The sequence below is a fragment of the Balaenoptera ricei genome, chromosome 17, assembly GCF_028023285.1.
Source record: "Balaenoptera ricei isolate mBalRic1 chromosome 17, mBalRic1.hap2, whole genome shotgun sequence".
NCBI lineage: Eukaryota > Metazoa > Chordata > Mammalia > Artiodactyla > Balaenopteridae > Balaenoptera > Balaenoptera ricei.
Window position 1 is genome coordinate 42,806,904 of NC_082655.1, and position 27,360 is coordinate 42,834,263.

At 35.0% G+C, this 27,360-nt stretch overlaps 1 protein-coding gene across 1 annotated transcript; it reads right to left on the reverse strand.

Annotated features, from left to right (window-relative positions):
* Window positions 1-1,857: 1,857 nt before the first annotated feature.
* Window positions 1,858-27,360, reverse strand: CIBAR1 (CBY1 interacting BAR domain containing 1). The gene is made up of 9 exons (XM_059902433.1): window positions 27,217-27,360; window positions 26,446-26,680; window positions 24,135-24,203; window positions 23,066-23,167; window positions 20,161-20,166; window positions 18,842-18,946; window positions 9,882-9,995; window positions 4,656-4,775; window positions 1,858-2,960 (listed from the first exon to the last, which is right to left on the reverse strand). Exons 1-9 carry the CDS (start codon window positions 27,240-27,242, stop codon window positions 2,871-2,873), a joined length of 867 nt encoding a protein of 288 aa, XP_059758416.1. The 5' UTR covers window positions 27,243-27,360; the 3' UTR covers window positions 1,858-2,870.

Here is a 27,360-nt window from a genome sequence, read left to right on the forward strand (position 1 = left end):
AATTTATATCAGTAGTTTAGTCATTTAATAATAGGGTATGGCAGAAGTAGAATACTTTGTCAGTATTTAGCCAGTTAGTTAGTGCTATAAGTATTTTGGATTAATCTTTAGTGTTTTAAAGAAGTCTAAGAAAAACCAACCGAAGTTTCTGTGTGTTTTTAATTATGTTGAATGTCGTACTTGCTAGTGGAATGAATAAAATGGTAAATTTGGTTCAAAAAAGCACATCAGTATGGCTCTTGAAACTAGTAAGCTTACAAGCAGCTAGGAAAATGACAATAGGAAGAAATGATATTTTTAACTGCTCAGAGGTTACATAGATGATTTATTTGAGGAGTATATGGGAAGACTTAAAAATGCTTCTTAAATATATATCAATAAAAGCTAAGATGAAGCTTAAAGTGCAGTTATCACTTAATATTGAACTGCTTCTCAGTCTAGGCTGGGATGGTGGTGGTAGATAAGAGGCTATCACAATAGTAAACACAGGCTTTGTATTTTGATTGTAAAATTAATGGATTGATATGAATAGTTAATTTTACTCCATAATCTTTAATATATTTTTTAACTTTAAAAAGTTTATTACAGAAAGCTGGCTTCTACTGCTTAGGAGCCATTTTTGCATATCTGTTCCCAACTCTGCCTTCAGTGACATGTTGATAACTTAAACTGGCCATGGTAGGAGTATTTACACCATGGAAATTGGTAAATGCAGAAAATCAGGGCATTTTCCACCCCAGAGAGCCAATAACCAGCACACCACCAATTTCAAACAGATAAAAGAGAATAGTGTACTAAATCCTCATATACCCATCGCCCAGCTTCAATAATTATCTCATAGCCAGGTTTGTTTCCTCTCCTAGATGTATCAGGTATACTAGTGGCATATTGGTTCTCTAGTTTAATACCCAGTGGCACTTTAATTATCTTAAAGCCAAACATTTTTGACTCGAGGTATTCTGAAAAATATAGATCATGCCTAGAAAGTAAACTTAATCCCAACCAAGAGATACGTAAGAATCATTGTGTTAGAAGCACACACTTACCACTTACTGAAAACCCTGTCAAGAGCATTGGCTCTTGGTCCATATATCACCTAATAAGCAGTGACCCTATCAATCACCTCCATCTTTGTATTAAATGTAAGCTAGTATTTACTGAGCTATAATAGATACTGTGTATTTATGATCTTTAATTACATGTGAATTAACTATATCATTTAGTTCCAATAACCCTAATAAACCTATTTTGGAGATAAGAAATGGAAGCCTATAGCCTGTCTTTTTATAAGGAAGCTAAAAGAGGTTTTTACATTTTTAAGTAGGGTTACAAAAGTACCTATGTAATGGCATTGATTTTGTCTCTCAGCTCACAAATTGTAAAAATATTTACTGTGTAACCCTTTAAGGAGTTTGCCAACCTACGTCTGGTCTAAAATTTAATTTTACATCGAAAGTATTCTGTATAATATTTCTTTTGTCCTTAGAATATTTTTTTGAAGTAGCCAAAGCATACGTTTTATATCAGAATTATTTGCTGATTGCTTTATATATCAGGCACTATTTTAACTTTACAAATAGGGCAACTGATGCGCAAGAGAAGTGAATTGCTATCATAAGCAGCAAGAGCAATATTAGAACTGTGTTTTTTTTCTCCCAGCTACAAATACCAAGATTAAATACTGAGAAAATAAAAATGCAATGATATCCTCCGTTTTTTAAGAATATTAAATTATTTAGGATTTTAAAATGTTTTGAATATTTTACTTAAAAACTAAATAAATTTATCACTTAGGGCTATTTTCATGAAGCAGTGCTTTGTTAAGAACAGAACCATGAATAACAAAGTCAAAAAAGCTTTCTGGAAAGTCTTTATTTTTCTGTTATCTTTTTGTGGTAATCCCAAATGATCATTTCCTAATTTTTATATGCCTGACTGGGATCTATGAAATAACAGAAGTACAATTCCCCATCCAAAGAATAAAAGCATCAGACATACTGAAAGGCTTTGATTAAATTGTTTTATATTTTCAGGAATAAGAGTGACTGTACACTCTTTTATTGACTAGATGGTAATTTGGTAAAAGTTTTATAGAATTTTTACTGATTTATGGTTTTCCATGATGTTTTTTAGGGCAACATTCCACCAAATCATAGCTTTGCAAAAGTTGTAGTGCCATATATAGCACTTTAGTATGACAGTGGCTTCGTTTTAAAACCAGAATCAAGCTGAACGTAGCTTTCTAAAGTTAAAATTTATGCTTTATGTATAGTTGTAAAACACCAATATCCTAGTGTCCTATTATTGTTAAGAGTGACTATCATACTCTCGTTGAAAAGTAAATTTATATATCGAATGATGAAACTTCAGGTTGTAATAGAAGTGAAAAAAAAGTAAAAAAAGAAAACTTGGCTTTTTGATTAAAGCTTTATGGAACAGAATTTGTATTTCATCAGAATGACTATCTAGGACCCTTTTCTGGTATTGAAAGCATGGTGTCTTAACCTAAAGGAAGCAAGTGGAATTGTTAGATTTTTTTGTTGTTGTTATCTATTTAACTAGTGTAACCTCAACTAGGTATAGTGCATTAATATGAAATACTTCTGAAATACACAATCTTTTTTAAAAAATGGAACCTATACAAAAAGATCACATGCTGCTAGACAGAATGTTGAAATGACTGGTGTGTAATATTTTTTAAAACCTTCATTTTTGGTCAGCATAAATTTCCTTTAATAATTTCTCTCTCCATTTCCAGTAGGATTTCATTTCATTTCATTTCAAGCCAGTATAAAGTTTTACAGTTTTAGTCATTATGGATTCCAAGTCATTTAAGATGAAAATGGAAATGCAAAGTTTACTTAAGAAATTTAATTTTCTTCTTCTGTAACATCTAAGTCTTCATCCTCTTCATCATCATCTTCTATTTGTTGATCCTTTCTTAGTCGACAGGTGGATACCTGTTAAAAGTTAAAACATTTTAAAAAATACTAACTAAAAAATATTTTTACGTGCGCCCTGATAGAGAAGTGCACATAGAACAAATATTTCAGAAAAATGTCCATAAGTAATAACTTTTAGTAATGAAAATTCCCTATGAATTATTGTATTTTAAGGTTTGAAAACAGACGCAAATTTTTTTCATTCATGTTATTTTTTGAAGAAAAATGTGAAATTAGCCATTTGATTCCAGTTGGGTACAGGTACTTCAATAACCGACTTTCAGAGAAAAGTATAGTCACCGTATATTATAAATGTCAAAAAATATTTTAAGTTAAACAATTCTTAGGTCACAAAAACAGGTATCTGAATGAGAGTCATTAAAGGGATGGCAAAAACACAAGGATGTTTCAACTAGGCAACTGAAATATTAAACTTTAAAAATAGTGTGATTTAAATGTAATGAGTTGAGAATCTGAATTCACTACTTGGGTTTAAGTCCTGACTGTTGCCACTTGGGTCATCCTGCTTCAAACTTTTCTGAGGGTGATTATACCTCCCAGGGGACATCTGGCAATGTCTGGAGACACTGTTGATTGTCAAAACTGGGGGTGTGTGTTTGTGTGTGTGTTACTGGCATCTTGTGGGTAGAGGCTAGGGATGCTGCTCAACATCTGTACAATGCACAGGACAGTACCCCTGCCTCCCTCCCCCCCTCCAGATTATCTGGCTCAAAGTTAATAGTGCTGAGGTTGAGAAACCCTGGGATTATGTATTCTAAAGTGCTACACAGATCTTGGCTAACTTAGGTGATATTATTAGCTCTAAAAGGTCAAAACTCTGCATGTACTATAATACTAGATTTATGGAATTTATGTGCAAGGCACTTAGTACTGGAATAATAATATAATTTGGTTAGGGGGAGAGATGCATAAATAAAAAGCAGTAAATAAATGCTTAGAGGAGAATCAAATGAAAACAGAAGGTACTGGGTCACACTTACCTGAAAGTTATATTACGAAAATATTTTGCTCAATTTTAAATTCTGAAGGCTAGATATGAAAAAGGCCATAGCTTTCTAAATCAGGAGTTGGCAAGCTATAGCCCAGTTTGTGGCGTTTCTGTAAATAAAGTTTTATTACAACTATTGATTTGTTCATGTATTGTTTATGGCTGCTCTTGATTGAGGCAGAGACCACATGGCCCACAAAACCTGCTATTTTCTGTGTGGCCCCTTAGAGAAAAAGGTGGTTGACCCCTCCCTGTTCTAGATACCAGGTACTTCAGGCTTTCTGGATATAGAAGAAAAGAAAATTGATTCTTTACCCTAAAGATATGTGCTTCTGGATCTATGATAATGTTCAACAAAAGCCCTTTTTAGGTATCATTTCCAGTAAACTGTGATAGTGGGATTTAAACCCTAAATAGTTTGATTTCAGAATCTGTGCTCTTCATGCTATACCAGAGAACAAATGTAGATCAGCATTTTCCTGTCCCTTCCACCTCTCTCCCAAGTGTTCTGCTTCAGAGAGTAATATGTTACAGATGATACAAGAATTAAGAGCCGAACCTAGTGCAATCTTCTGTTATTTTACATAAGAGGGTAGGAGAGGGTAAGTTATTCGAAGTCCTGTGACTTAAGGGAAACATTTTTAGTATTGAACAATTCCAAAGGCAGGAGCTCACATTCCTTTAAATTATGGTTTCTAGCTCACCTGTCCTGTTCCAGATACACACTTAGCTGACAGTGATCTCTGAAGAGGTGACTTTGAATTTGCTCTTACGATATCTAAACGGGATGAATAATCTGGTGGATACAGAGAATTTCGGAAAACCTGTTGCAATGACAAAACGTTATAAAGTGATACTAAACAATGGAAATCTAGAAAATCATGTTAAGTTCCCCTTAGTTTATCATGTTAAGTTCCCCTTAGTTTAGAATTTTTTTAAGCAACTCCCCTCCCCACACTGGGGACAAAGTTTCATTTATTTATTGTAAATTTAAAACAAAAATCAAAAAAATCAAAAAATATTTTCAGTTGGAAAGATGTAAGCTAAAAAATTCTATTGAACCACCTAAGATGATGACGGGCCCTGAAACAATCACTTAAGAGCTTTTGCTGGTGAAACGTGAAAAGCTCCTACATTCAAAGAGTATGCAAGCCAGTGGGAAGACTAAGTCACACCTTTGATTCTTTGGTTCTGCCTCTCCTCAGTATCAGTTTAAATTCACTGATGGCTTTCACAGTACATCACAGAAGAGTAAATGGAGCCACTCTAATTTATGGATTCCAATCTCACTAGGATCTGGAATGCCATCGCTTGTCGGTTCTTTTTCCTTAAAGCAGTAGTTCCAAATCTTACTGTGGTCTTTAAGCTTCCCTACCTGTAGCTTTTCCACCATTTCTGTAACATAAAGAAGGCAAGTCTGTCAGATGTGAATTTCTTCATATTCCCTCTTTTTTTCCTCTTCACCCTATCCTTTTCCTTTTTTAAAGCAAATGTCATTCTGATTCTCTCCAAGGTGCACTTTCCCTTTAGCGAAACTTCAAACCAACAAACAAAAGCTCTCTTTCTCCAGTTTTCCTTCCCCGCAAACAAGCAAGATCCGTTAAAAAAAAATTACTTCAAGGTATAACTTTACTTTTTAAAAAACTTCTCAAACATTATACTTCATTTGTCAGCAAACTACAATTAGGCTTTCCCCTTTCACTGAAATTGGTCTTGCTGTCAATCACCAAAGTTGTCTTTCTGTCTTCAACTGACCTTGTCCTGAAACTTCTTTTCCATGCATGCCATCACTAAACTCTTCACGTGCTAGCTGCTCTATTTCTTCACATCCCTTTTTCTACTGCATATACCTGAAATATTTTTAAAGGGTTTCCCTTAGGCCACTTTACCTTTTTTGACACCTTTCTCTGAAAGATCTACATAGTGTTTAATGGCTACCCTTCCACCAATTCTCTGTAGACTCTTCTGATAGCCATATTTATGCTCCCTAGTACCGTCTGTTCTAGACTAACACTGTCCAATAGAATCTTCTGAGATGATGGAAATGCTTGCTGTTCAGTGCTGTCCAAAAAGGCCACATATGGCTACTAAGCCCTGGAAATGTTTACGTGACTGACGAACTGAATTTTTAAGTATAATTTAATCTTAAATAGCCACATATGCCTAATGGCTACTATTCTGGACAGTGTAGCTCTGGATTCACCTTTACAGTGAAAGACATTACCAAAACCTTAGACCAAGCTAGAAGCCTGGGCATTCTCCCTAAATTTCTCACCTGAGGTAGTTCTATTTTAATTTACTGACTCTATACATCTTTAGCTTACTTAGAATTAGCATACTACAGACCAAAATATGATTTCTCTACTAGAAAATTTTGGCTCCTGACTATTGAGAGTCTAAATGCCTTAGGTGACATTCAAGGCTTACAATCACCCAAACGTACCCATGATACTTCACTTGTAGCATGTATACCTATATGCAGAACACGTAATACTACTGTGACTTTGCAGTGCTGGTTTCTCAGCCTGGAATTTCAGCGCATTTACTCATCCTTCAGGAGCCAAGTCAAATGCCATCTTTTTTCTGCTTTCCCCTGTTCTCTAGTCAGTAGCTCCTATTGTTTATACCCTCAGTACAGCTTTTATCTCACTGTTTTGTAATTACATGTCTGTTTCTACAACTAGTTTTAAGTTCCTCCAGAGCAAGAAGCCTTCTTTTATCTTTGCAGTTCCTTCCAGCTTAAGACAGCAGCCTGGTAAACGAATGATGTTAACATGAACTTAATCTGGGTGTTTTGAGAAAAAACGACCCAAACTAGGGGACGTCTCTACACATTTCTTTAAACCTTAAAGAAGTGCAGGACACAAAAGGAATCAAGGAATGAAACTTAACGCAAGAGGTATGACTTGGTTTAAGGGCAATTCAGGCATGCTAATAATTAGGTTATTGAACAGTTTACTGAGGACCCAATTATATTTTGGTGCCAGACATGGAACCTGGCATCCTGGTATGATATCAAAACTGGATGACTCAATCCACTGGTATTTGGAAGAAATATATTTTTGTTAGAACAACATTCCTTATTTTAGCTTTTCTAGCAAAGATAAAAGTGGGAAATGGAAGATAATTTACAACCCTTGGGGTAAAAGTCTAAACCAGTTGAATATTAGTCTCCTACTGCAAAACAACAGATTTACAGGAATATTAATTTATTGGCAATAATGCATTTTCCAGTATGGTCCAAGATCTCTTCTAGGAGTGAGTCTCAAGATCTGAATATGCTCTGAACTGAATGTACAGAGGTGATCTTTTGAAGGGGAATATGGGCCTGACAATACTTTTTATGTGAAGAACAAATCAGGTAAGATGGTTTCTGATAACTACATGCAAAAAATTAGCTGCTGCCTGAATAAGTCAGGACTGCTATCTAAGAACAGCAAATTATTTCTCTGTTCCTCTCTGCATATTTTCTCTACTTGTTTCCGAGAAACTTGTATTTAAAGGGTCCTTCCTCATCTTGGTAGCTGTTTGATGTAATTTTACTTCGACTTGTCTCACACAACTTTCCCCAGACTGCTGTCTTCTCCTTTCCACAATTTCTGTATGGCATCGTAGTGATAGCTTAGGCCTATAGTTCATTACATCTCAGGACCTTTGTATATCTATCTGAGCTCTCTGCCTGAAAGCTGTTGCCACGTATCCTACTTATCCCTCAAACTTCTGATTAAGAAATCATTCTTTGATTCTCTAGACTATTTAGAATCCTCCATCACATACATTTGCAGCACACTCTATTTTTTTCTTTATTTTTTCTTTCTATATTTTTTTCTTCTTTACATTATAAAACGTAAATAGTTACACAGTATATTTTTTAAATGTCTGAACTCCTTTTAAGTTTCTGCTTTTTGACAACTTGGACCAATTCTTGTAATGCTAAATCCTCAGCACTTAGAATGGTGTCTGGCATATAACAGGTGCTCAATAAACAGTTGATGAATGTACTTTTTATGAATGTACTTTTTATTATACTATAAGTATCTCCATTTTAGAGATAAGGAAGATGAAGCATGAAGAAGTTAACTTGCTCAATACTGCCCCATTAGAAAAAATGGGGAAGTTCATACTCAAAAACACATCTATCACACAGCCCTGAGATCTTGAATTTTTTTTAATGAATCCTACAAGCTACCTAGCTAGCTGATGAAGAACAGTGGTAAGAGAAGTGGTAAAGGAAGTGGTGTGATAAAAAATATCTAGGACCTCTAGAATGAGAAAGAAAATCTCGGGGTCCAAAGGGCTTGAAGGAACTTTTAGTGACAAGTGTATTGGGTCAAGGGTATTAGAAAAAGGAGAATGAAAATACTTGTAAAGGGAACTTATGTCTTGTAGGAAAAGTGGGGGATCAATTTTGAACCTGCCTCTCAATATAGTGTTGTTTCTTGTAGGAAATGGTTCATGTCACTCATCAAGAACCACGCTCCTGGCAGTATAGACAGGAATAAAACCACAATGTCTATAGTCAAACTTCTGGGTTTGGCTCCCAGCTTTGTTACTTACTAGCTATGGGATCCTCTGGGAGGTTCCTTAACCTCACCGTGCCTCAGTTTTCTCATCCACAGAAGTGAGGATAATAAATACTTTTATTAAAGTTGATGGTAGGGTTAAAATAATACAATGAAAATGCATGGATCAGTAGCTGGTTCAAAGTAATCACTATATAAACATTTGCTACTTTTACAAATTACAGATAAAAGCTTGATCTATTTTTTAAAAAATAGGATACAAAAAGGAGTAAAAATTTAGAAACCTTAGCTTTAGTATTTGGAGGAAATAGACACTTAAGAAGCCATCTATTAACAGTAATAGAAATACGATCGTGTATGCTTAGTTGAGGTAAAACTGCGATCAGATTTTGACACTGTAAAATGTATATACACATACTAAAACATGTACTTTTCTTCATTTTGGCCAAGCTATAATCTGGTTTTACTGAATTCAAGTTTCTTGGAACCAGTAGAGTAGTGGGAAGTGAAGGCCCAGGGGATCTCTTTATAGATACTTTAGTTAAAAAAAAAAATGGAATCTTCAAAATTATGAAATGCCAGACACTCTCAAATTCTATCACTTATTAATATAAAATTCTGGTTATGTCTTGAGACTACGTGGCCTTTTTCACTTCTACTGTAGACAGAGTATATCTCGAATATTTTATCTATTTCAGCAAAAATACTTTGCCTTTTTTTCCCCTTTTGGAAGGTAAGATTGTAGGACATTAACTCTTCAGGTGAGCTTGCTGAAACCAGGCTTTGATATTTAAATGCTCTAATGTTAGCTGGCCAGTAAGATTTATTTGCATTTAACTATCAGTACAAAGCAAACCTACATTTATTTCACAGCTTACTGATTAAGTCCCACAAAACTAGTTAGAAGCCAGATTCTGCTATTTACTAGCTAAGTGGCCAAAGGCAAGTTAAGTTACTTAAAACCTCTACACCTGTTTCTTTAGTTGTAAAACGAGAATGATAACAGTACCTGCATCACAGGAGTGAGTGAGAAAATGCATGTAAAGCTTTGGGTGTTGTGGCATAAACACTCAAACGTTAGCTCAAATCAATAAATGCTATTTTTAGCACATGTGACATATCACTAGTCAAAATGATACATTATTTCATGTAATGGCTTTATTTCTATGTTTTACTAGATATTAATCCTTGGATTAATCCTTGGAACTCTACCAGGGTTAATTTGAAAAGTTAAAAAATAAATAGAAATAAATAGAAAGTCATACAGGTTCAGCTATTTGGAACTGCATACAATAACATCTAAACCATGTAGTGTTCTAATTTAAGATATTTTTACCCAAACTAATGCTTTCTTTTAAACATTTCCATATCAATAGAAGAACTGAGCTTAGATGGACATAGTCTTACCTCTAAATCTTCTTCTTCATCAATCTTTTGTATATTTTGGTAGGCAGCAGTGTAGACCTCTAAAGCTTTGCCGTGAAATAACATTTCGATAGTGATAAATTCTGAAAATATAGTCTAAAAAAACAAGGATTTGAATTTAAACAATCATATAAATTGCTTCATGAATTTAGTAAATTTATTCCTTACTATATAGTCTTGGCATTTTATGAGATACAGAGGTATCTGTTTTTCCACAGGGCAGATGAAGTACAAAAGATAACTGGAATAAAAATAGTTGCAAAGACCTTCTGCAGCAAAACTTTCAAATTACATAAAATATTTCCTATCTTATTATTTACTTCCCTTTTTTAGTCGGTTCTTCTATTATTTATGATTTAAAAAAAGATTTGACTAAAATGTATGTCATTATGTACTCTGTTGCTGAGTGCCTATAAGTATTAGCTAAAGCAGTTTAGTTCTGAAGCTGTTTTTTTTAGCAACTCCAACTGATGTTTGAAAAAATGTTTTTAGGCAAGAATTCTATCCCATCATATTTATATACTTGTATTCTCTAACCACAAAGGGATCACTTGGTAATAATGACATTCCTACTACTGATAGTAGCACCATACATTTGCATAGAGCTTTCCAGTTTACAAATATATGACTTGTCCAGTGTTGCTCACAGCTATAATGTTAAGAATTGGATCTGATTCTTCAAAGTTATAGCTCTTGCTCATTGTACTGTGCTGTTCTCGCTGGAATCAATCATTTCCTTCGCAAATAAACTACAGGTAAACTCTGAGCATGATGATGACAACTTACGGTAGGGAAGGTCATGAGCAAAGAGAATGAATAAAGATGTGCATGTTGATCTAAGCAGAGGTGAGATAACTGGTAGGTAGGGAAAGTATACAAGCCAGACAAGTTTGCAATAAAATAGGATCTATCCTTTTGTTATCTTGTCCCTTATCAAAATAAAAAATCAGAGCATTAATGTAAAGAGAAGTGGGCAGAATAAGAATAGGATAGAAAATACTCAAGCACTGTCCTTTAAGGGGCAATATAGATGAGATGGGTCAGGCTAGAAGGCAATAGTCAAATACTCATTTTCCTTCATTTCTGCTCTCCTGTGTTAACCACCCAGATAGGAGTAGTCCTGCACCTTGGAAAGTAGCCATACAGATATCCCTTCGTGTCCTGTGATTTTTTTTTTTTCCCTCTCCATCTCCATTCTTAAGGATTAGAAAAATATTTAAGGGAGAACTAACAGGCTTCTGATTGCTACTCAGTGGAGATAGATCTGTAGTTGAAAGTAACCCTTCTGAGCTGCCAAGCACATATGTAGGGCTAAATGCAAAGATTGGGCTCTGGGATAAATGACTTATAACTGACAATGACCTTTACTGTCACTTCATATAGGTCACAAAGTGCTCTGGTATACTGGACTGGCAACTGACTAATAAACAGCATTATGCCAAGGTACAACTTCAGATTCCACATCAAGAATCTCCAGATACCTAGGAATACCTTAGAGGGAGAATAGCTTTTGACTAGGGCTGGTACTTCTCTTGTCAGTCTTCCTAAGATAGTTGACTAGCTAGAAAGTAAGGGGTTAAGCTTAAATCATTCAAGTAAGTTGGGTAATACTCCTATTTTTAAATAGTTCTACAAATGAACATTCTAAATCTTTAATAGACTGGCACGCTATTTAATAACTAATGAAATCCAAACATTTACAGCCTTATTACACCTAAATCTGTAGGTTTAGGCTTAATTCAAGTCTATTCCACTGTGGTAACTTTGAGGAATATGGAAAAAATTCAAAATAATTTAAAATATTTTTTGAATATTTGAATATAGTTATTAAATCCCTGATGCCAAAATCTCTGAATGTGATGTCATCTCTGAACTAACAATTTCTTAATAATAGCATTTTATAGGAGTTATATTCCCCTTAGCTCATAAGTAAGCCCTGAAAATATGTTGATATGTCTGTCACTGAAGAATGATACATTATTTTGGTTTAACCATATCCTCTGATAAGAGAATCTATTACACTCTCATTTTAAAAGACAGAGCTCAACTTTGAGTCTGTTAGCATTTTGCAGTCTCAAAATTTAGTTTCAATTAGTGATAAAAAACATTTTAAGAAGTAGCTTTAATTAGTAAATGGCTATTATTTACTACTTGGAACATGAGGGAAAAGTCACTCTCAAGTTTTGTGATACTTTGGTTTAATCCTTTATGGTTTGACCTTTTATTTCTTTTTTTTTTTTTTTTTTTTTTTTTGACCTTTTATTTCTTGACAAAACATATACTATATATCTATTTAAGATGGGAATAGCCCTGTTAACTCTTCTGTCAAAAACAGTGATGGAGAATCAGTGGCATTGCTAAGGTAGTATTCCAGACTTGGAATTTTTGACCCAAGAACCATGAAGCCTTAAGATTATCACAGAGGACAGCTATATCCCCGAGTATAGTAAGGAGGAAAAACTACCAGTTACACTTTTTTTTTCCTAGCTATTGATAGAATTTCATAAAACATGGGAAAATGGGCAGAAAGGAGGAGGATAATAGCAAGGAAGAATTAGATGACAACTGGTATAAGAAAGAACATAAAAACATTGTGTTTTTAAAATAAAATAATTTCAGTGAGTCACTAGAAAGGTGGTGCAACTTTGAAAGATCCATTCATATTTAGAGAAAATTTTCCTCAAATAAACATAGCTTTCAGTGATCTCATGTAATCTGCTAATCTGGAATGGGTCAGTATGGTCAGGGACAGGCATTCACGCATTACTTTTTTTCCTCCTTTTCAATTTTGTGTGACTAGAAGGCCATTTGGGTACGTACTTAATTTTTATTGGTGGGGGGGTGGGGGAGCTAATATGAAATTCTCTACTCATTGGCAAGTATTCTGCAAAGCAGGTAGCCTAGTAGTTTAAAATAGGGGCTCTGGATTAAGATAAACCTGGGTTCAAATCAAGATGGAAACAAACCAGCTGTGTAATATTAAACAGTTTGTTCTTTTTCCTTATTTTCAACATCTTAGGTTTTGCCTTAAGGATTAAATGTAATCCAAGAAAAGGTATAGTATGGTAACTGGCTTAGAGTAAGTGCTCAGCACAAGTTTGCTATTTTTATTGCCCAAGGAGTAAACCAGCTAAATTAGAAACTGTTCCTTATCATAACATTAAAGCCTCTATCTGGTTTAATTAGAAAGCAGCATATTTAACAAAAAAGTCATAAAAGGTCTTGTTAATAATTTTGGCAAATAAAGGGGAAATGACAGCTCTCCAGAGTAGAGGCTATTTAATAAATGTCAGGAGAACTTTCTATCCATTTGAAAATAATAAAGTTAGACATCTACCTCATACCATATGCAAAATACAACTGCATAAAATAAAATATTTAAAATATTAAAAAATCATACAAATACTAGAAGAAACTATGAGCAAATAATTATATAATCTTGGGGATGAAAACTCCTTTCTAAGCATGACACCAAGGCAGAAATCAAAAAGGAGAAGATCAATAGATCTGGCAGCAAAAATAAGACTTTAAGGTGGTAAAAACATAACATAAGCAACAAAATGGGAAAATATATTTGCAACATATCTTCTCTTTAATATAATGAGTTAATTTTCTCAATATAAAGAAATTTTACAAATTAATAAGAAAAATGCCAACACAATAAAAATATAGGCTAAGGTCAAATGTGAGTAATTTACTAAAGAAATAAAATGTGTCATTAAATATATGAAAAAATACTCTGCCTCAACAGTAGTAACTGTAGCAAATTAAGATGATACTGATTTTTCAACTATTAGATTGGCTATTATTAAAAATACTACTACTCATCATTGTTACATTGGTGTGCTCATGTAAGGTTCTGCAGAAATGTTAACTAGTTAAAGCTTTGTGGACAGAAGTTAAAAACAGCTATCCAAATTGAAAGTGTGTATGCTCTTTGAATGAGAATGCCACTTCTAGTAATTTATCCCAAAAGAATAACTGGACCAGAAAAAAGGCTGATGTTTAATGAGGCAATGAGATCTATAATTGCAAAAATAAGCTAGATGTCCATCAGTGAAGGCTGGTTAAATAAATTGATATATCCATATAGCAAAATACTATATGAGGATGCCATAATGGACAATATGGACCTTTGTTTCCTCAGCACAAATATATCCATGATATATTAAATTTTAAAAAGATATGCTACATATAGTGTGGTCCCATTTAAACAAAACTGTATAGTGGTAATAATATTACCTTTCTCATAGGACACTGTGAGGAGGAAATGAGTTTATCCATATAAAATGCTTAGAATGTGTGACATAGTTAAATTAATGTCTAAGAAATATTTGTTGTTATTATTTTTATTAGTATATTTCTTGTGTATATTTCATAGAAAGAAAGTCTGGAAGGATATAAACTAAAATGCTAACTGCTTATTTCTGAGCAGTGGAATTATTACCTTTTTCTCAATAATTTTATGAAAAAAAGTCATGGTGATTTCATATTTATTTATAAGCAAAATAAAGTTACTAAAAATTAAGTTTTGAAGCTATTTCTTGCTCACGTCAGCTACTTTACCAATACTGAATTCCTGTCCCTATCTGTTCCAGGAGTGACCCCTGGTCAAGATCGTTTTCATAGGTCAGAAATTCCCTTGACACCATATTACTGATGACTTTTCCCATTACGTGGGAAACAAATAGGATTGTGAGTTTTCTTCCACATTCTATACAACTAAGTTCATACCAGCTTTTCTCAGAAAGACAGATTCTCTGCAAGGTTCCTATGAAAAGTCTTTTCCTAAAAATTGTGCTACCTTACTAATTAACACTGCTGCTAAAATTCAGATGGACTTGTCAATTAACCCCCACCTCAAACATAGTTAATACAGTTATAAGCAGTGCTCACTACTGCCAATCATTTCTACCCCCAGGGAGGTTAAAGAAAGACCCAGAAGCTCTGCCTCCATCTGAAGCAGTAGCCTGATAACAGGTACAATAAGAATGTTCATAAAAAAAAAAAAAGAATGTTCTGTGTCTGCTTCTCCCAAAACATGAGCGGGATCAACAGTTTTGACTTTTCCAAGAATTTATCTCACAAACAGAAGTGTTTGTCAGACATGGTAAAATCAACGTGGCAATATCTGAATATCGTTTTTGTTAGAAATAAGGGGGTGGTAAAGTAACCCTTCTGATTGATTTTCGAGGCTTTTGGGTATAGGATCTGTGCATCCCTCTTTATCATAAAACATCTCAAATGAGGCCTAACTTGGAAAAGGAACAATTTGACAGTAAGGAGGAAAGACATAGAGAACAGAGATTCATAACCTTAACAGACTCTAGTATTAATCTCTGGAACTCATATTTCTGGGAGTTTGCTAGAGTCATGGGGGTCTGTATTAAAAGTGTACACTTTCACAGATGACATGATCTTGTATGTAGAAAATCTTGAGGAATCTGCAAAAAACTATCAGACCTAATAAATGAGTTCTGCAAGGTTGCAAGATATAAGATCAGTACACAAAAATCAACTGTATTTCTGTGCACTTGCAATGAACAATTGAAATGAAATCAAGTAAACAATTCCATTTACAGTAGCATCAATAATCATAAAATACTTTGGAAAAAGTTTGAGAAAAGCACAAAACCTACACTTTGAAAATTATAAACATTGTTAAAAGAAATTAAGGATGATTTAAATAAATGGAAAAACAGCCCATGTTCATGGATTTCAATAATTAATCTTAAGATGGCGGTACTCCTCAAATTGACCTACAGATTTGATGCAATCCCTGTCAGAATCCCAGCTGCCTTGTAGAAACTGACAAGCTGATTCTAAAATTCATACTGAATTACAACAGATCCAGAATAGCGAAAACTATCTTAAAAAGGAACAAAATAGAACTCACACACCCTGATTTTAAAAGTTACTACAAAGCACTGTTAATTAATCAGGACAGTGTGGTACTGGCATAAGGATAGACATAGATCAATAAGAATGGGAGTTCAGAAACAAAACCACATCAACTGATTTTCAACAAGACTGCCTAGACTTCAATGAGAAAAGAACAGTCTCTTCAACAAATGGTGCTGGAACAACTGGGTAGTCAGTCACATGCAAAAGAATGGGGTTTAACACCTTCAGTTCACATGATACACAAAAATTAACTCAAATGCATCAAAGAAAACTATAAAAGTGTTAGAAGAAAACATAGGGATAAATCTTTATAATCTCAGATTGGCAATGGATCCTTAGATATGACACTAAAAGCACAAGCAACAAAAGAAAGATAAATTGGACTTCATCAAATTTAAAAAGCTTTGTGCTTCAAGGGACACCATCAAGATAGTGAAAAGAACTCACAGAATGGAAGAAAATAAATGCAAAACATATATCTGATAAGGGATCTGTATCCAGAATATATAAAGAACTCTTAAAATGCAATAAAAAAAAGATAACCCAATTAAAAGATCTGAATAGCCTTTTTTCAAGAAAGATATACAAATGGCCATAAGCATCAGCAGGAAAATGCAAATCAAAACCACAATAAGATACCACTCTACACCCACTAGGATGGCTATAATGAAAAAGTCTGATGAACAACAAGTATTGGTGAGGATGCAGAGAAATTGGAACCCTCATATACTACTGGTGGGAAAATACAATGGCACAGCCACTTTGGAAAACAGTCCGGCAGTTTCTCACATAATTAAAGATAGAGTTACCATATGAACCAGCAATTCAACAGGTTATATGGTTGAACTGAAATGAAATGTCCAAGAGAAATGAAAATATGTCTATACAAAAACTTGTCCATGAATGTTTATATCATTAATCATAATAGCCAAAAGGTAGAAACAATCCAAAAGTCCATCAACTGATGAAAAGATAAACAAAATGTGGTTAATATCCATACAATGGAATATTATTCCACCATAAAAAGGAATGAGATACTGATACATGCTACACTATGGATAAACCTTGAAAGCATGCTAAGTGAATGAAGCCAGTTACAAAAGCCATGTATTTTATGATTCCATTCATATGAAATGTATGTTCAGAATAGCCAAATCCAAAGAGACATGAGATTAGTGATGGTTGCTTAGGCTGGGGGATCAGGAAGGTAAAAGTTAGAGTGTACTAGGCCTCACTTTGAGATGATAAAAATGTTCTAAAATTGAGTGATGATGGTTGTACATGTCTGAACACACTAAAAACCACTGAGCTGTACATTTTAAATAGGAGAATTGTATGGTATATGAATTATCTCTCCATTTTTAAAAAAGTAGGTTTTTTCCTGTCTTCTTTTTTTTTTTGTGACCACCACAAGACTTCCCTCTTCCAGGGTCATGATATAGCAGGCCAAGAGAGAAGCTTGGAAGCCCTTTTCTTCTCTGTGCACCCTCCACTGTGCAGTCCCTTACTCCATGTCCTACTGCTTCAGGAAATCCCAGGTCGTAGGAATTGTAGTTGGGAATTCTGCACTCACTGTCTCTGCCCGTTTTGTAATTGGTGATGCTCATGGGATTAAAAACACCTGTAGAGTTGTCCAGCATGCAGATGGAACACTGAAGTGAGCCTAAAGATCAGAGACACAGATTGCCATGTGTAAAAGAGAAGTTAGTAGGCTTGAAGAACAGTGGTAGCATGAGGAATCAGGCTCCCAAGTCACTAAAGAAGCCCTTAGGTGGCAATGAATCAGACATACCTCACAAGTCTCCAATCTCATTTTTCAGATTAAAGCTAATTATTTTAATCTTCCTTCCCTTCTCCCTCAATTTAAGAGAGGATGTCAGCAGTTGTAAAATGTTATGCCCTGCCCACACTCTCCTACGTCGGTAAAAGGGTTTGTCTCAGGGCAGCTCCTAAGGTGCTCTTCCTGAGTAGCAATCTACACAGCAGAGTGCAGAGTAAATTGAAAGGCTTACTTTTTTTTTTTTTTTTTTTTTAATCTTCAGGACCAAAGTAGAGACGTTTGATCCTGGCTATCAGAAAAATCAAAGTTCTGAAATCCTATGAAATTATGATAGGAAATTTTAAAAAAATAAAAGGGCAAATGAATGTTGTTTCATGGATTGTAGAGAGGAATGATACAATTAAGTGGCAGATAATGCCTATTTTATTGATAAGAACATAACTTTTGAAAGCAGGATATTTTCTTTGTTAATAAGTTATTAAAATGACAAAAAATACTTTTCTTTAAAAGCTGTTCCAGGAAAATTTGCAGTGAGCCAAAAGGCATCCTTAGATGACTTGTTTTAAAGGACATAAAGTGATCGTAAGTAATCCTCCAAATCTTTCCAAGATGCCTATGAGAAAGTCACTGAAGACCTTCTCAAGTCCATGATCCTGAATGTCTACTGATGTGTTATAATAAGTCAATTCTTATTGGCGGATGCAAGTTTATGTGGTTAGCTACTCTTATTTATTTGATAATATGTAGGTATTAGAAACCTATAAGCTATTAAAATTAGTGATAGTGTATCATAATTGAAAGCACCGATTTTTAAAATACATAATTGGTTTATAGTTCAGACTTTTGGCTATGATACTTCAGAAAAGTTACTTTATATCTCTGCTTAATTTTTTTTTTTTTTTTTTACATAATATATGATAACACCACCTCACTTTCATGGGGTTGCTGTAAAGATTAAAAGATAATTTATGTAAAGTGCCTGGAGCCGTACCTGATACATAAAAACATAATAAATGTCATTTTTCTGTGATTAACACTATTTGTAATAACATTTGAATATCTGGCCTCTGGTTGGGAATGGAGCCCCTTTAAATACCATTGTTTCCATAAGAAAATAATATTTGATATATTTTTGTTTACATCTTTTTCACACAGACTATTTATGGACTAAAAAAATCAGTAATTTAAATTTGTCATAAATTTAAATAAAAAATAAGGTTAGAAAACATATTTTGAACTTTAACAGTTACTTTGTTACCTTTATATCCTTTATTTTCTGCTTTTCAAAGCTGTCAATAGTCTCCTCCAGATGGCGAGTTGTTCGAGCAGCATCCATTGTGGCCCTTTGTAATTCAGTTTCTGCCTACAAAAGTGTCCCCGCCAAAGAACAGGAAAAACTCAAGTCAGAATCCATTCGACTGAGTCTTTTTGTAAACGCTACCGCTGCGGTACTGGCTTTTTGCCATAACAGTGTCAATCATTCAAAATATATTTTACCACATAAAATAAAACGATCTATATGATAAACACATGCAGAATAAAGAACTTTAAATTTATCAGGTGACATGATTCATGATCTCAAACAAAAGAAAACAAAATTCCTTCCCTTTCTGCATACAAAATAATTTTTTTTCCTATATCACCCTTGCATGATTTACTGTAAAACAATTTTCTATATTTTCTACTGCTTTCACATGTTTCACTGTCTCTGCCATTTATCATACTCTCCTTTTCTCCTCACTATCTCTCTCCCCTTTAGCCCTTTCTCCACCCAAATACTTAAGTATTTTCAATCTTCTAGTTCTCCAAATGCATGAAATGTTTCTACTTCTGTAATATCCTAATCAGGTAGAATAGAGTATACACTACAAATATTTATTTCAGCATGGATTTTCTATTTGTATATTCTTCTTATAAGCTAACAATATTACACTATTACTACTTAGTTAATGCTTATTACAAAAAATATATACCAGCAACTAATAAATTAGATGGAAAATCTAATGCTTTCCTTCAAAGTACTCATACTATCTAGATCCATGTTGTACAATCAATATGGTGGCCACTAGCAACATGTAGCTATTTACATTTAAATTAATTAAAATGAAATGTAAATTAAAAAACTGGTTACTCTAGTTGCCATTTCAAGAGCTCAATAGCCATATATATAGCTAGTGGCTACAGTGCTGTAAAGTGCAGAACATTTCCAATCTAGTCATGTATTTCTCTTTAAAAGAATCATCTCTTCCTTAAGGACAACAGTTTGCCCCGAAATATTTAAAATTTTTTGTTAAACAATAACATATTTTTAAAAACATGGCCCTATTTTCTGATTAAATTCTTTCTAATAATGTTCTGTTTCCTATGTTAGTACTATGTTTACTCAAAAGTATCACATATCATCATCTTAATAGTTACTCCATAGGAAAAATTTGCAGTTGTGAATCAAAGTTTTGTGACACATAATATTATGACATTTAAGCCCTTGCTTTCTTTTGCAAGAAAATGTATAAATTGAAATAAGTAAAGAGGTTTACTATAGGGGTCCATCTCTTCACACATCACTTTACTACCCACCTGTGACTGAAATTTTTCATAAAGGAAAAAAATACATTTCAAATAGAACAATTTCTTCCAATAAATTAAAATCATATGCTATTATAGAATTATATCTTCTTGCAATTAATTATACATTAATCATAACTTTATATTGATTATATACTCTTACAACTAGGTTAATTCAGATATACAATTTCAAGAAACTAAGCATTTAAAACATATGTATATATATCTGTGTGTGTACGTTTGCTATATAGGGTGTAAAGTTTTCTTAAAACCATGCAAACTTTTATGCTTTTAATCATAACCAGTAATCAAAAACAATTCTATTACTGATCTTCAGATTTTTAAAAATATAACTATCACAGGATTATAAAAAAATTTCTAACAGTTATGATGCATGTTAACCTTTTACTAATGAGAATATTCAAGCAGACTATTTTTCTAATACTGTTCCGTACACGACTTGTGAAATTTTTTACCGTGACTACTTACTTTTGACTTAACGTCTTTTCCCTCCCCATTTATTGACGGTTTCATTTGAAAATCTGGAAGGGTAGGTAGAGTTGGCTAAACTAGCAAAGAGCAGGGAAGCAGAAGCCACAGCTGGGACATGGGTATCTTAACCTTCTACCACACTCCAGCAACTACGATTCATTTCTTAGTCTCAAATCCTTTTACTCCAGCATAGCCACATGCCCAAAATCGCACAGCTATTTTTAGCCAAGTGGATATAGATTTCTATTTCTTCCTTTTGTTGAAAATTCTTCAAAATCCTATAACATACCAATTTGGGTAAGAGATACTCTTGATTAAAATACTGATACAACTTTATGAATAAGGATATCAGTATATTTAATGAAATTAGTCATGAGTGCAAAATGGCTTATAAAAGAGTGAGCCAGATTGGTGTTTTTCAAACTGTTGCAAGAAGCTTTTTCAGAAGCCACCAGGGGCCTTAGGGGGTCCAGGCAGAGCACTGGGATTCTTCTTTACCCAATCCTCTTATATTAGAACTACTCTTTTATTTTATATACTGAACTTTAATGTGCTTCTTTTGAAGATCAGATGAATTTTAAGGGTCTATCCTGGTAAATATTCTATGATGCTATGATAGAGTATCTTTATATTTATAGTGGATGCATTTATATGTAGACTGTCCTTTATTTTCTGGTTTCAGGTTGTCAAATTCCAGTGGAGTCCTACACCTTTCCCACTGAGTGTGGCAATTCATTTACAGCCATAATCTATTCAGTTGCTGCTTTATCTCCCCCTGTGTGAACTCCTGACCTGCTTTGTCTATGGTGTAAGACAGCCTCCTCCACAGCAGTGTTTACAGCAAAGCACCAAAGTCAGAGGCGTCTCTGTCTTAGGAAGACATTTATTTCCACATCGAGTGTCCACAGCAATACCCCTGAATCAATGTTACCACCTCCTCAAGATTCCAGATGTGACATTTTTTCTGCCCTTATGTACTCTCCCCTCCTCCAAACAAAGCAGCAAAATTTTGACCTCTGGCTTGATTCTTAAAAACTGGTGATATTCCCTAGTCTCTGCCTTAGTCCACAGTTGTCAGTCATAGATTTTCCAGCATTCTCTAGTTTGTCTGACTTGCTTGAAACCCAAACTCTATAATCTCCAGTTTGTAGATCCCAGCCATGTGGCTGCACATTTTTATTACAAGGTTGGGCATATGTATCTTTGGTCCAAAGGAAGGAGGACCAGGCTGTCGGTGCAGCCCCAAATCACTAATCAAGGGATTCCCCTCAGAAATGGAGATGTTCTGGAACCTCAAATGTCCCCAAAGAGTCAATCCTCATGTGGTTTCTGGCAAAGGTGGGCTGTAAAAAACCTTAAGGAGGTAGGGAGAAGACATAAGGAATGGGAAAAAGAGGCAGTGGGATAAGTTAGTACTTTATATACAACTGCACCTATCCCAGTTGCTGGCAATTAGCCAGGTGCTGTTTTCTTTATTTAGTTTATTTATTTATCTATCTATTTATTTATTTATGGCTGCATTGGGTCTTCGTTGCTGCATGTGGGCTTTCTCTAGTTACAGTGAGCAGGGGCTACTCTTCCTTGTGGTGCACCGGCTTCTCATTGCGGTGGCTTCTCTTGTTGCGGAGCACAGGCTCTAGGCGCGCGGGCTTCAGTAGTTGTGGCTCGCGGGCTCTATAGCGCAGGCTCAGTAGCTGTGGTGCACGGGCTTAGTTGCTCCGCAGCATGTGGGATCTTCCAGGACCAGGGCTCGAACCCGTGTCCCATGCACTGGCAGGCGGATTCTTAACCACTGCACCACCAGGGAAGTCCCTGTTTAGTTCTGAACAAGGCACATTCTAGTTTAACAAATAATCATTCTGAACAGAAGAACCTTGTTACAGTAGACACTCCTATTTAGATCTGTGTCCAGCTGTGGACCTCAGTTATACTCTTGAATCTCCTGAGGGTCTTTGGCTGGAAGTCATAATTGTGGTTTCACATAGCTGTTGTTTTTTAAGATGAAGGGAATTTTACTGGGAAAAAAATTATTGTTCCTTCCTTTTCTCAAATGCAGGGCTGAGAGGGCATTGATATATTAGGATTAATGATAGATCTTTAACTTTATAATTAATAGTCATCATTTATGTAAAAAATCTTAGAATTTTGTATTTATTCTTTATAAAAACATCTACACTTCTGAGTGTTTTATATTTTGAATGTCTATTGTGGAAAACAACATAAGAAGACTGAATTAAGTTGTGTATTCTCTTTAAAATTAGCTAATTTCCATAATAAGAATTTGTAAATGCATGTGTTTCTTTTCAAACTTTACATTCATATTCTTTGCACATTTAAAGTAGAAATGCATAATTTCCATATATATTTACTTCTGTACTGCATACCTTACAAAATATTTTTTTAAAGACCCAAATTCAAAGGATACAATAACATGTCGATCAGATGGGTTTCTCTGGCGTGTTCTTTCTAACTGAGTTAACTGTTTAGCTTCTCGATTCCTTGCTGTTAATGTTGCTTTGAGGTCATCCTGCAAACAGGCATTTTTTTTGTTAATAAAAATCTCTTATTTAAGAAGTAAAATACATACTTCTCTGTTTTAAGAATGGAAGAACACTCCCTATTTGATCCAGGCATCATTACCACAGGATTTATTACTACTGCATAATCAGTGTGTGTCTTTTTGTGTGACACTGTGTGCATGTGTGTAGTTTAATATCCTCTCAAATAATGACACAATTTCAATGCAAAACTATATATATATTTATATATATGAATATACACACACATAAAATTTTGATTGTGGTGGTAGTTACAGATGTATGCACATTTATTAAAACTCAGTGTACATTTAAAACAGGAGAATTTTATTGCATGTAAATTATACCTCAGTAAAGTTGATTTAAAAAATAGAACTTTGGGAATGTAATGTATACCCTGGTGACTAGAATTAATAATACTGTACTGCATTTTGAAAGTTGCTAGGAGACTAGATCTTAAAAGTTCTCATCACAAGAAAAAAAAATTTGTAACTATGTATCGTGACAGATGTTAACTAGACTTATTGTGATCATTTCTTAATATATACAAACATCAAATTGTTATGTTGTACACTTGAAACTAATATATGTCAATTATACCTCAATAAAAAAATTAAGAAAAAAAGTCACATTCATTTTTAGTTTACATGTTATTGCCTGCTTTAAAACAAAAATATAAACAAATTCATTTAGTAAAATAATTTCTGTCCATGACTGTCTTCATGACTATAAATATTAAATATTTTAAAGTTTCCATAATAAACAAAACAATGCTTTATGATGCTACAGTAGTATATAAAAATACTTCCTTATTCTCAAAGTTCTAAGAACGCTTCAGAGTGTGTAAAAAGAATGACTAAACACTACTCTGTACCTTTTATTAAAAGGACAGTTATTGGAAACCTCATATATTTTGCCAGAATACCTAATAATAGTAGAAAAAATGAATTTACTTACTCGTTTCATTTTTACAATGGTTCCATAAGCTTTCAAAGGTTCAACTACTTTGGCTTCAAGTCTTTCAACCTATTGAAAATTATTATAAAATATAACTGAAAAGAAACATAGACGTATCAAAATTTAAATTCTGAAATAAAACCTGTGCTGTCGAACCTGAACATAATTACTACACCGATTAATATTTGAAATTTTTTAAATTAAAATGTCAGTTACCTTTATAAATAAAATAACCACCAGAAATTGATAAGACTCAGAATCTAAACTCAAATACATTAAAAACTGTTAAGCTGTGCAGTAGCAATAAAAGCTTTTGGTAAGTTTTAAGACATCTCAAATTTTATTACAGCTACCACTTTCAGTGTGTTTAATACTTGGATGGATACTTTACATACATTATATCCGAAATGTAAAAGCCCAACCTTCCAGATAAGAAAATCAAAGCTGAAAAATATAGCATATTGGAAACATTTAAAACAACACAATCCTCAAAAGCAAAAAAGCCTACAGACCACTTAGAGAACAAGATAAATGGGGTTTCTGAGCTGTTATACTGTATGGTCGATCTCTCTTTAATTTAGAATTAAACAGTTTTTCTTAAACATTACAATATTTATCAAATTTTGAGTAATTTCTCCTTTTACTAATAGCACTAGTGGAAGGCACTAAAGAAACGGATTTTTTTTTAAAGGCAAGTGTATAACTATAGCATAAGAAAAATAACTCCTGGACATTAAAATTTTCTTTTTCAGGATAGCTAATACAAGATGACATGTATTTAATTGTTTAAAATGAACATGTATTACTTTTGTAGCAGGAAAAAGGCTTTTTTTTTGATGATACACGTTTATATAATCAGTGAGTGTATACCACTTCATATTCATTTTTGTTTAGTTTCTATAAACAGAATGTATACGAATATTTCATTTTAAAAAATTTTAGGAAAATGGAGAAGATCAAGTTCTCATTGAGCATTTAAATATTAGGAATCCTAAAATCAAATCCATGAATACTCAGGATTATTTATTCCATTTCAAATAATCCATACACTGATTATTCAGTGTAAAGATTAGCCAAGTCTTTTTTTCTGTTCTCCTTTTTGTAGCCTACCTTTTGTTCATTGTTCTTTAGCACCTCCACCATTTGGTAAGCAAGTGAAATAAAAAGAACAAATGTAAATCAATTCAGTTTGCTATTTGATAAATAGCATAAAGGTTTTCTAGAAAGGGGCCCTAAAATTATTGCCTAACATAGGGTTCTAGTATTATCTGTGAGTATAAACTACTTTTGAAACATTAAGTTCCTAGTTACACATAACTGAGAGTTGCTTGTTTATTACAGAATAAATATCATATGACAAAAATGAAACATTTTCCCCCAAAGTACCCCCAAAATTACTACTCAAATTTCTGTATGATTAGCAGTTATAGGTTCAAAGATCATTATCTTCTTTTTGATTTTGAGGGTTTTTTGATAATTGAAATTTCTGTTTTAGGCTTTTAAAAAGAAAGAAAAGCATTGATGAGAAAAGTACAAAAGAAGCAATGCAGCTCTAATTGGGCAACTTCTGACAAGTTAAAAGTTAAAGTGAAAATTTCTGACCTGTATCTTGAATCCTGAAGTAAATGTAAGTGAAAGTGCTGATGAGGTATGAAAGTAAATGAGCTTTAACAATTTAAACAATTACAATACCACCTTCTTCCCTCCCCCCACCCCAAAGCAAAGAAAAACCAAACAAACCCACAAAAAACCAAAAAACTCCACAAAATTTCACTACTGGTTTGTATGCATAATACCATGGTGACTAGAATTAATAATACTGTACTTCCTCCCCCCCCACCACCCCGCCTTTCAATGACACATTGGTCAACTTTCCAGAGCATGGAAGCAGCAACAAAAATCTCTTGTTCATTTACTACTTATTCACTCACATTACCACTTCCAACATCTTCCATCTCCAGATATACTTTAAAATATACCCACTTGCACACAAGACACAAGTCATGCTCCTTTTCTTCCCTGGGGTACTACGTTTACTACACCCTGCAAACAGCCACCCCATGGCCAAAAGTTGGCAAGTAAGGTGGGGAAATTCAGGACTTCAAGACACCCTAGAGTTTAGTTTGAAAACGGTAAAATCACAGGAAGCGTCCCTTTAATAGACTTACACAATGTTACCGACATGAAAAGGTACGTTTATCATCAAGAGTGTGTTCGCCACTGCAGTTAGGTAGATTACAAGTCTTCAGGGCTCCCCCGTCCACTACGTCAGGGCTCATTCATAACATGACGGTGTGACTTCACTCCATACCTCTGCTTGTCGATAATCCTGAAGTTTGGAAAACTCGTCAGCAAAGGTTTTCAGGCCCTGCTTTAACTTCGGGGTCTCTGTAGAGGCATACACGTTGATTTCATTCACCAGGAGGTCGGCTTTGTCTCGCAGTCTGGCAGTTTTCCGCACATAAGCAGCAAAGATTTGGCACAGCTCTCCAAAGTGCTTCTCCACATTTGTGACAGCATCTTGCAGTTGTCTGGTTTGAGCATCCCTAGAGAAAAAGGTGACAAAAAAAGCAAATCACTCTCATTTGAGATGAGATGGTTTCATCTTCACGGTAATTTGATTATGCCAACATTCCAGGGGTATTTTGCAGCTTCGACGGCGCAAACCTTCAAAGATCCCACCATCTCCCAAGGCCGATCCTCCTCCTCTAGGTCCCCATTCGGGGCCTGGCCTCCACATCCCACAGTGCAGGCGCACGAAGAGGCCTGGCTCCGGCCGGCGGCGCCGCTGCGGAGTGGCGGCTCCCGGGGCAGCTCCGCGCTGCGCTGCCCGGGCGCCCGGCTGCCACCCGGCGTCTGCACGGCCCGCGGCAGTGCGGGGGCCGGCGCCTGGGGAGCGTGAGGGGCGGCCACCGGGGCTCGCCGCAGCCCAGGGAGATAGGCCCCAGAGCGCGGCGGCGACTCTCCAGCCCCCGACCCAGCGCCGGAGCTCGGCGCGGAGGCCCACGGAGGAAGGCTCCACTCCCCAACCCGAGCCCTCGCGTGTGGCGGCCCTGGGCAGCTGCGGCTCCGGGGCTGTTACCGGTTTTCCAAGCTGCGCCTCAACATCTTGCCTCGCGCACGGTCGGAGACCCCGTTCTGGGGCCCAACGCCAGGGGCTCCGCAACGCCCGGGCGTGCGCGGGGGCGCGAGAGCCTGAGAGCCCGCCCCGCGCGCCGCCGCGGCG

Coding starts and splice junctions, on each gene's coding strand:
- CIBAR1 (XM_059902433.1), bottom strand. CDS start 27,242: ATGTTGAGGCGCAGCTTGGAAAACCG. Junction 23,168..24,134: donor CCATTGTAAAAATGAAACGA/GTAAGTAAATTC, acceptor GCCTGTTTGCAG/GATGACCTCAAAGCAACATT. Junction 9,996..18,841: donor AGAAAATAAAGGATATAAAG/GTAACAAAGTAA, acceptor TTGTTTTTTTAG/ACTATATTTTCAGAATTTAT.